The sequence below is a fragment of the Empidonax traillii genome, unplaced genomic scaffold, assembly GCF_003031625.1.
Source record: "Empidonax traillii isolate 1590-97213 ecotype Southwest subspecies unplaced genomic scaffold, ASM303162v1 scaffold237:size1322474, whole genome shotgun sequence".
Lineage (NCBI taxonomy): Eukaryota > Metazoa > Chordata > Aves > Passeriformes > Tyrannidae > Empidonax > Empidonax traillii.
This window is the reverse complement of record NW_020955430.1, coordinates 188,874-198,971: the sequence shown is the minus strand read 5'-3', so window position 1 is coordinate 198,971 and position 10,098 is coordinate 188,874. Positions and strand designations below refer to the sequence as shown.

The following is a 10,098-nucleotide window of genomic DNA, read 5'->3' as shown; positions in this document are numbered from 1 at the left end:
CCTATCATCTTTTCTCTACCATCATATTTGGCAACGGAGATGAAACAAATATACCCTTCACTGACAATCCAGCGTGTAACTCTCTGGTTGTCAGCAGGAATGCGGAGAGCTCTAAGAATAGCACAAGTTCCTACCACGCAAGAGGAGCTCAGAGAAGCACAGCGTGTCCCACCCAGACAATGGCTGTTTATTACCTACATCCCCCCCAGCACAACAACCTTTTGGGCTGTGTTTTGGTTCTCAGCATTTCACACACAGAGCAGTGGGCAGTGCTGCCCTCCTCCCCGGCACTACCAAGTTTTCACTCAGATCAGTTTGGGCTTGGAAAAGGAATTGCCACCCAAAGGGTTTATTTTATTCCAGCCTGACTTCAACTGCAAAGAGAAGACCACCAGCTTGTTTTCCTGCCTGCAGGGAGGAGGGGATCCCTCCTTGGCCTGCAGAGAGCCCTGTGTCTGCTCTCACACTGGAGAGAGTAACAGAAGAGCTGTTCTGGGAGCAGGGCTGTTGTATCAGCATTGCTGAAGGCAGAATTGGGCCCAGTGTATCTGACATACCAGAATAGGAGATCTGCAAGTACAAACTCTATTTATAAACATGAAAATCAGGGAGATGCCCAACTATTCAACCTGCCTGGGCAAATGCAGCTTTTCATGCACTCAGAAACAGCCAAAAAAGTCAAGTGGCGAAGCTTAAGCCCTGAAAACTGCGTATGATAGTTCTGGAGACTATCTTTGACTGTCTGGCATTTACTACTATCTTTATGTTGGGGATTTACGAGTCCAGACCTTTGAGTGTAATTTCACTCACAAGCACTAGTCCTAGAGGAATAAAACAAAAACCTGTCCTTACCCACGGGAGCAGTGTTAGCCCTGCCAGGCTTTGCACTGTCCCACAATACGAACTGTCAGCGCCTCCATCAATACCCATCAGTGCTCAACAATGCAGACACAGCGCTTCAGATGGGGGCAGATTAGCCCCTATCAGATTTACCAGTTGTCCAGGCAATGCAGGATCTGGGACACAGACTGATTACACTTAAGAGATTCGTCATTAGCTACGGGAATGGCAGGGCTGTGAGGCACCAGGAGTAACCCCCTCGCTTTTGGAACGTGGAGTCTTTGCTTTAATATGCATTTAAACAACAGCAAAATGCTCACTCTGGGTCTATGTCCTGGCTGCTGCTCTCTTCCCCATGTTGCTGTGCCTGCTACAAGGATCAAATTTCATGGTTTATTGTTCTCTCTCCAACTGGCCACCATCCACATTCTTCTTCTGTACAAAGCTGCACCTCTTGCTCCAAAGAAGAAAGTACTATGCCTTCTTTTATAAATTTTAGTCACATTTGCAAACACACACACAGAGTAAGGGGATGACATTTAAGCACTAAACAACATTCCAGAGAATGTTGTTATTTTTCTCTGAGCAAATTTCTGTGAATGAGGCTAAAAAAGGGCAATTTTTCCCTGGAAGGCTACTAATTCTTAAGATGAAGAAGTTGTCTCCCCTGCCTCCTGAATCTTTAACATTTTGCCTTTTAATGAAACAACTGCTCTATGCTTGAAAAGTCCTACTCATCACCTGCCCCAGGAAAGAGTTGGCACTGAGATTCTGCAAAGCTCAAATTCAGCTCTAGGTACACTGCTGGAAAATAAAACCACAGTCACCGGGGCTCCTTCACTGTGATTGAGTAAAACTGGTGCACAGCAGGTTGGGCCCAAAATTCAGTATCAATCTCTCAATGTAAATAAGAAGTCTATTGCAAACGACAGATCCCCATGCTAGATTCCAAGAAATGTAGCAAGTATCTCAGGCTCTCAAAGATTCCTACCTACAATAATTTTCCCATGTAATTTTTCTTTTAATTCGGCACTAAGGATCCATTTTCTTCTGTGAGATTTGCAGTGAAGTTATCAAAATCTTACAAAATGCTCCACTCCTGAACATCCACCATCTTTCTTCGGCAGCTCAACAGACTGTAAAACTGAAGCACTGTCATCTGGTGTGTAATTACTGTAATAAGTCTTCCCTGTAAAATGAGGGAGGCACCATAAGCTTACCTAACTAGTCTGAAAATGTAAAATGCTCATCACCTGTAATCATTGTCTTAACTGTCCTTGATCTTAACTGATAGCAGCCAGCTTATAATAACTCTCTCTCTGACAGTGAGAATCAGCTGAAAATGCAGCACAGGCAGAGCACCAGGAAAGTTGCTGGAAGAAGGACTATTTTGGCCAATTAGAGAGACGCTGCAGGAATTTTTCTCCCTCCTCTCCCCCTGTTTGTTTTTTTTTTTTTTTTAATTATTATTATTATTTTTCTTATCAGTTATGTAGGGGTTTCAGAGGTGGTTCAAATGCAAAGCAAGGAAAACTGGGGCATAGGAAACCTCAGGAATCTAACAGGGATATTGCAGCTCCACAGTGGTGGATTGAAAAAAAAAATGCTCAAAGGTTATGGATGTATGCTCAAAAGGGATGGTGTTACTGTGGTTAACAACTTACTAGCCCTCATCCAAGATTCAAAGAAACATTGGAAATGTGTTTCTTCACCCACACCTGCCTCCTGAGTAACACATCTGGTGGGCAATAATTAATGAAGCTGCTGCACCTTGCTGCCTTTCCATGGTATGGAAAGCTGCTGTATGAAGTGAGGGAGTACCAGGTGAGCACAACTTGGAAAAGAGCAAGTTGATCCTAAAGCAGCACTGTGGAAATGCACCTCATTGATTTACCACTAAGAAGATGACAGTAACTACCCCCTTATTTCTTGTTGCTATCATAGGACAAGGTAACATCAAGTCACCTACACTGAAAAAATCCACCTCCATAAGAAACCAGGCACTTTGCAGGGAAGGAGAGCAAAGAAACCCCAGCTCTGGAGTGCATTCCCCAGCTCAGCTCTCACATGGATCCCAGCAGAGCTTCAGAGATCAGTCTCTGGTTTGCTGGCAGGGAAGTGTCTCAGTCCTTTCCAAGGAGCTGATGGAGTGCCTCTGTGCACAGCTAAGCAGCCTGAAGGATTCACCTTACAAAGTTCTGGTTCACCCTAAGAAGGTCCTTGGTTTGGTGGCGAGGTTCAGTGTTCCCAACTATTCTTCCTAACAAAAAGACAAGTGTTTGTTCCTCACAGCCAGGCTGCTCTCAGACTGACTCCCTGAGCCCCTCCGTGCTCCCAAGTCCCTGTTCACAGCACATGTCTCTTATCTGGGGTAGGAGCAGAGTCACACCTCTCTGTGAGTCTCAGGGTCGCTGGAGAGAAACCAGGGCTGTGCCTCCCTTCTGCCAGCTGCACTTTTGCATTCACCAGCTCGATTGGTATCACAGATCCCCATGGGTGGGGAATGGCCCTCATCCAAAGCAGGGAATGGCTTCTGGCAAATGCTAACAACAGGTATTTCAGGTCTGCCTCTTTGCTATTCGGGAGCTGTACTGTTTGACCTGCTGTCCATGAAGGACATATTTTAACTTCACTTCTCACCCCACCTGATCTTTTCTAGCCTCAGAAGCATAACACAGATACGAATTTGTTGAAGGGCACTAAGATAAAAAGAAGATATTCCCACTGAAAGGATGACAGGAAAAATGCAATGAGAGTAGTTCTACAGCTTATAAGTTAAATAAGAATATCACCTACACATGTAAAAGAAAATTATTTTTGTGATATGAAATAAGCTTTACTATTAGCACAAAGTTCTCCACTGGGCTAGAAGAGACAATGCATGGAATTACAGTATATTACAACTGAAAAAAATAAAGTTACTCTGATAACACCAGAACCTTGTTATTGCCTCATCCGTGTGTGTGTCCACTGCACACACCCAAAAAGTTTAGTGATGTCACATTTCAAACACAAAGGAAAGCAAAAATAAGAAAATAAATGACTCAAATATTTTCACACAAGGCATGTAAGACAGAAGAGATGTTCTCACCTGTCTGCTCTGAGATGGCAGCGTGGCAGGCTGCATCTGTCTCTGCACCCGATGTGGCTGCATCAGCTGTCGGAACTGCTGCTGGAGAAACTGGCTGTTGTTGGTCTGCTGGGACTGCTGTGTGGCTGGAGACTGCTGCTGCTGCTGCTGCTGGAGATAGTGAATGAGAGACTGCTGTCCTTGTCCTGCTGTCAGAGGGGACATCTTTTGAGTAGCTGACTCTGAGGCAAAGTGAGACAGTGGTTTGGTGTTATTGAAAGAAAACTGGTCTTGGTTAACAGGGCTCTCATTCACCAGACCTGGCTGTAAGCTACTGGATGGCTGCTGCATAATTAAGTTCATATTTTTGGTCTGGTTTGTAGTCATTGATTTAAAAAGCGAGTTCTGCATACTTGTGGGGTTGCTGGTGGGAGTGATGTTAGAGATTAATGTACCTTGAGGACTGAAAGGCTGCTGATGCAGAGCTGGGCTTGACAGCTTTTCTGGCCTGTATGGTGGAGAAGGTCCAGTATTCGTGGAGGTCATGCTGGCAACCATGTTGTTCTGTGGACTTTTGATGTTGTTGGCTGGTAAGCTGGCTGCTGTCAGGGCAGGCAGCATGGAGCTCTGAGGGCTGAAGGGCTGCTGGTTCAGAGCCGGACTGGAATGCTTCTCAGACCCGTAAGGAGGAGAGGGGCCATTGGATGGGGTGCTGCTGGAAGTCATGCTCGAAAGCAGAGTGTTCTGAGGACTCTGAATGTTGTTTCCCGGTAAATTGCTGGCAGGCAGGCCAGACACCATAACATTTTGAGGACTGAAAGGTTGATGGTGTGGGGACGATCCTGCCCTGTAAGGCGGAGAGAGACCAGGAGGAGACATAGTTGGCCAGCTGGGAGCCTGCACTTGTTGCTTAGTACCAGACACCTGCTTGCTTGCTGCCAGCTGCTTTAGCTGCTGAGCGTGCCAGTTGGAGCCGGGCATGTTGGGCAGGGGTACTGGAAGCATCGGTGGCGGCTGGTTCTTGCTCTGAGCTGCTGTAGAGATGGGCGATGCAGCAGGTTTGTTTGGGGGAGGAACTTGGAAGTTGGCTCCAGCAGAGGATGGTCTCATCTGAGGAGATCCTCCACTCGCTGGATTGCAGCCCGGAGAAAAATCTTTGTTAGCGACATGGTTCTCCAAGTGGGAAGTCTGTGGGGAGGACTTTGGAGTGGTACTTATGCTTGCCTGAGAATGACTCAGACCAAGTGGGTCTTCAGCCTTGCTGCACAAAATCTTCTCCAGATCCAGGTCATTGGGAGAAGGATCAGGCATTTTCGTCAGCTCTTCCAGCAGATCTTGCAGCTCTTGGTCCACAGACTGTAAGCTGTTCCCTTTCTCGTCATAGTGGACAATGTTGTTGGTTTGCCCTCCTATTGACCCCTTCTGATTTATTTCCGTGTTGGGTGCCACTGAAAACGGGGAGCCAATGCCGCCTCCATTCATGTGGTTGTTTTCCAGGAGCACCGGATGCCCCGCAACTCCCAGGGAAGAAGCGCCGTGGCCGGCGGAGAACGGAGAACTTTGCATTTCGGGACACGCCACATTGGGATTGGCACCCTGGCCCATGGCAAGGTTTACGTCATCCAGACAAAGTCTTTTACTGTCATTTGGGAAAATGACGTCAGGCACGCCACTGGAGGCAGGAGAGCTGTCATCTTCCAGTTTTCTTTTAATGGATCCCTGTAGCTGTGGAAATACAAAACGAAGAAGAAAGGATCCATTACTGACATTATTCTGATGTGTGCTGAAGTTCCACACTGCAACACCGGGTTGGAGGCAAAATAAAATTAAATCGTACAATTAAAAACCCAGTCATGTGAGGCAAATTCAATCAGGATTTAAATGGGTGCTACCTCACTGAAATCAAGAGAGTTATAATCAGACAAAAGCTAAATCTCATGTGTTGGCCTTAAAACAGATGTTAAAGCTATAAAACACTGGCTGTCATGTGAACTGTAATAGAAGTTTTTTAAATAGTTTCTATTTCAATTAAGACATTATACTCTCTGCATTACAAACATGCCAACATTTTTATGGTAACATTTTTTAGGTCTAAGTGGCAGATCTGAATGAAACCCTGGACTGAATTTAGTGACCTTCTCCCAGTGACTTGGATTAAATTCAGACCTGAGACAACTAAATTGTTTTACATTCTTTACAGGCAGAACATCTGAAATAACTGGCATACTTTCTAAACAAACCAAAACAAAGCAAATTCTCAGCTATCTATCTAAACAGACTTTCCAGCTTCCTAATCACAGATGTTTTAGATTCCAGAAAGAGTAAATAACAGCTAAACTTCTTAATTTTTGTTTATTCTTCTAAGTCTAAGGCATTGTGGGCCTTGCTCCTTTGAAGGATTGCCACTCATTCATAAAAATGGATGTGTTTTCAAAACACCATTATATAAATATCTTCATCTACAAGACATGGTGGAGTTGTAAATCCACAAATCTTAGGGAAAAGAAACCTGCCTTCTACACATAAAGAAAGTGAAACTGAAAACAGCACTTCTCATACTAATTCAGCATATAGCAAAACCTTCCAAATAGAATCATCCGTGGCTTTCAGTTTTAACAAGCATGACCTGTATGTCACAGGATTAATCAGACATTAACATTGCTCCTTCAAGTTAAGGAAAATAAGCACTATGATCTTGTTTATCAATAGAGGGAGGCAACATTTAAAAAAGTATCTGATCAGCAATAGAAAAAGGCTGTGCTGGGGTACGACCAATTTCTAAATTTTACACTAATTTTTAAACACGTCACATTTTTACCTAAATCATTCCACAGCTGGCAGCAGCTTTGGTGCTCTCAGACAACAGTGTCACAGGACTGTCACCACGATGTGTGTGGAGGCTGCGGGGCACAGGGTGGGTACGCCATGTGTGGCTCCTTCTGCATCGTGCACATGAAGGTCACTGTGCAAACAGCTACTGGCCACCCCTAAACTCAGCCTACCTGCAGGCAATCACCTACAAATGTGTATTGTTCTGACCTGGGAACATGGGAGATCTGAACTCACATCAGTGCCCTCTCATCACTCATTTCTAAATTGGTGGGCAGAGGGATCATAGCAGATTTGTATCTACAGTTGCTTAGGCCGTAGATGCAGTTTGGGGTTAGTATTGGACACTGCCATGCTGGTATCCAGCTTAAACAGACATCTGAAGGAGAGTGAGAGGATACATTTGCCCATGATCATCATGGCAGGTCTGCAGATTACAGAGAGCTGCTGATCAGCTTTTAGGAGGAGTTCACCTACCCTCCATCAACAGACACAGCTGCTTTGGCATTAGGGCAGAGACCTTTTCACATGGCTATTTTCCCTTTACTCCTTAAGAGTTATCCCTTATGGAGTTGCTTTAACATGGACTGTGCTCAAAAAACACCGGAGAGTTGCTTCCAGTGCCTCTTTGGGCAGCAGTGCTGGGCAGGGTTGGGATCACTGCTCTGCAAGAGACTGTCCCTGCACCACAGCCAGACACTGCTGAACCATCAGCCATTTGCTTGCTCCTCTGGGCTGACGAGGCCAAAATTTGCTTAGCTTTAGGAAATGGAACAAGGCCTAAATCTTCTCCCAAGTGTTAGTCTAATGATGGATGAAATTGTTTTCCTTCATTTTCTCTGCTAAAACTAAGCCAGAGTTGCATGTTTCAACAGATGTTGCCCTGCGTAGGCTGAAACATGTTGGTAGAGCATAACTACATATATTTAAAACCCAGACATGTATAGAGAATCTTTACAGGGGCTTCACACATCCAAAACAAACACAGTGCGTTCCCAAGTTGCACCCTGGGAACCTTCAGGCAGGAAGTGGTGGGGGATCTCCCACCCTTGGCCAGCTGACATGCTGGCATGTGTGTCCTTGCCAGCTCTTCCTTTGCCATAGGACATTCCTGTGCTCTGAGTTACTGGGGAAAAATGTGGGATTTCTAAACACTCCAAAAAATACTTTTTTAACTGTTGCACTGGGGAATAAATGTGATGGGAAAACAAAACTCCATTTCCCCAAGACTATTACTAGATAAAAACAGATAAAATAAGGCCGCAGCTTTCAGATGGCATTGGCATTCCAAAACTGGGATAGGACTTTTAAATAGGATGCTGTTGCTTCGCCCTCCTGAGAAGCCTGGCTGTAAGAGAGGGATTGGAATTCACTGAATGTCATGTTCTCTTGAAAATCAAGACTCCTGCTTCCCAGGTGAGTATTTGAGAAGGACCATAAAATCCAGAAGACCAATTTCTCCCAGTGCAGGCAGGTATAACTCCACAGAATTTAGTAGCACTGCTTTGCTTAAGACAGATTTGACTACAGACCCAACTTGAGAGAAAAAGGTAACTCTCCTTAAAGCAACTAAACAAATCACAGAATAATTTTGGTTAGAAGGGACACCTGGGTGCCATCAGCCCTCTGCTTCAAGCACATCACCAATGAAAAAAACAGCAGTTTTTCACCAGGCATGTAAGTATGAAGTATCCACTACGTGCAGAAATCCGTCCTTGGGCTGGCTGAAGGGTTGGTTTCAGCATTCCCCACGGACACCAAGGTGGTTGTTTCTCCCACTGGGCTGGTGCTGGCTGTGAGGAGCCAGCAGTTTCCTGCCCAGCTTCCAGTGACTGCTCCTCATGCACGTGCTGCTGCGGCAGCCCTGACCAGTGCAGGGGACAGCAACACAGTTCCACGTTACTGGGACACTGCCTGGCTCAGACACGTCAACCACAACAGTGGCAGGAGAGCATCACCAAGGCACTACACCTTTTAGGACCAGGAGCTCCTGACCTCACTAATTCAGGAAGCTGCTTGTTGCAGAATGTTCACAAAGTATTTCCAGACAACTCAAGACCATCTCTTTAAAGCCTATCTTTTTCTAAACTCTTCCCTTACCAAAACCATTTTTACTATCCATTTTCTTCATCTGTCTCCAGATTCCCCAGGAAGGAGCCAATTTATTCCAATCCTTTCTCCTTTTTTTTTTTTTTCCCAAGAGGGCTTACACCATTTGACAAAATAAACAAAAATGAGAAGAGCACCAAAATATATGTTCTTCCCCTTTCTCTGCTGATTAGTATATTGGGCAGCTGTGTTTCAAACTGAATACCTGAGAAGTGAAAGAAATATTTTAGAAATGCATCACACAAACACACACACTCCTAAGCTGGCTGGAGGCTGCCTATGGTTCAGTATGGGAAAGCTTCATTCAGATGTGCAAGCAAGGACGAAGCAGACAAGCAACAAAGGGGCTCTGGCGACCTTGTCAAAATGCATTAAAATGCACTGGCATGCACAAGCTAACTTCTGTTTGGGAATACCTGGAAACAAAGGCAGGCCCTCCGATTCGGGGAATATCCGATTATGAGTTCTCCATTATCTCAGGTTTGCTTTTAGAAGTGAAGAGTGCCACGATCCCAGCACTGCTGTCCTCTCCAAACCAGCAGGCTTTCTTTCTGGGAAAGCCCCGAGTCACACAGGAGTAGCCCTGTTAGCTCGCAGTGGCAGCACAACCAGAATAAATAATAACTGTTTACGCTGCTCTGTCCATGGAAGCTGTACAGCTGTGGTTACAAACAGCTAATTTGTCACATGCTCCCAGTCCACACAGAACTGATTCCCTCCGAGTGGGCAGAGGGCTCCACAGGCTCCTCTTGTGCAAGGAGGGAAAGGCAGACCTGGCAAGAGAAACCAGTCCTTGGCTGTGCCCTGCCCGAGGCTGGGCCTGCCAGCTCGGGTGACCTTGGGCTTCAGGCACCTTCCAAACTCAGGAGGTGGGGCTGGCCTTGAGTAACTTACTATTGCTCAACAAAGGGAGAAAGGAAGGCAGGAAGTGACAAAAACTGAAACAGAGAGAAAAAATGGTTAGTAAATACCCACTGTGGCGGTTCCATTGGATTTTAATAACCAACCAAATGGGCACCTCTGGACTGGCTCCCTGCCTGGCCAGCGCTCAGCCTTCCTCTTCTCCTAACACATCAGCTGTCCTCAGCTGCCACCCCAGCTCTCCCTATGATCCAGGTTGCCCCATGGCCCTCCTGCCAGCCCTGTTAATTCTTCTCCTGAAGGTGTCACTCACACCTTCATCTGCAAGTGGGAATCGGGGAGGAAGGAGCATCCTGCCCCAGAGAGTCTCACTTCTCCAGCCTCACAGT

The 10,098-nt window shown here is 45.8% G+C and overlaps 1 protein-coding gene across 3 annotated transcripts in view; it reads right to left on the bottom strand.

Annotated features, from left to right (window-relative positions):
- The window catches only part of MAMLD1 (mastermind like domain containing 1), an 85,989-nt gene that overhangs the window by 33,134 nt on the left and 42,757 nt on the right, over window positions 1-10,098 (bottom strand). For all 3 annotated transcript variants that reach the window (XR_003571715.1, XM_027888392.1, XM_027888393.1), the window contains exon 2: window positions 3,932-5,635. Coding sequence is in view for 2 of the 3 variants with exons in the window: in XM_027888392.1 (XP_027744193.1) it covers window positions 3,932-5,635 (1,704 nt within the window). In the remaining variant the exon portion in view is untranslated. The remainder of the gene's footprint in view (window positions 1-3,931; window positions 5,636-10,098) is intronic.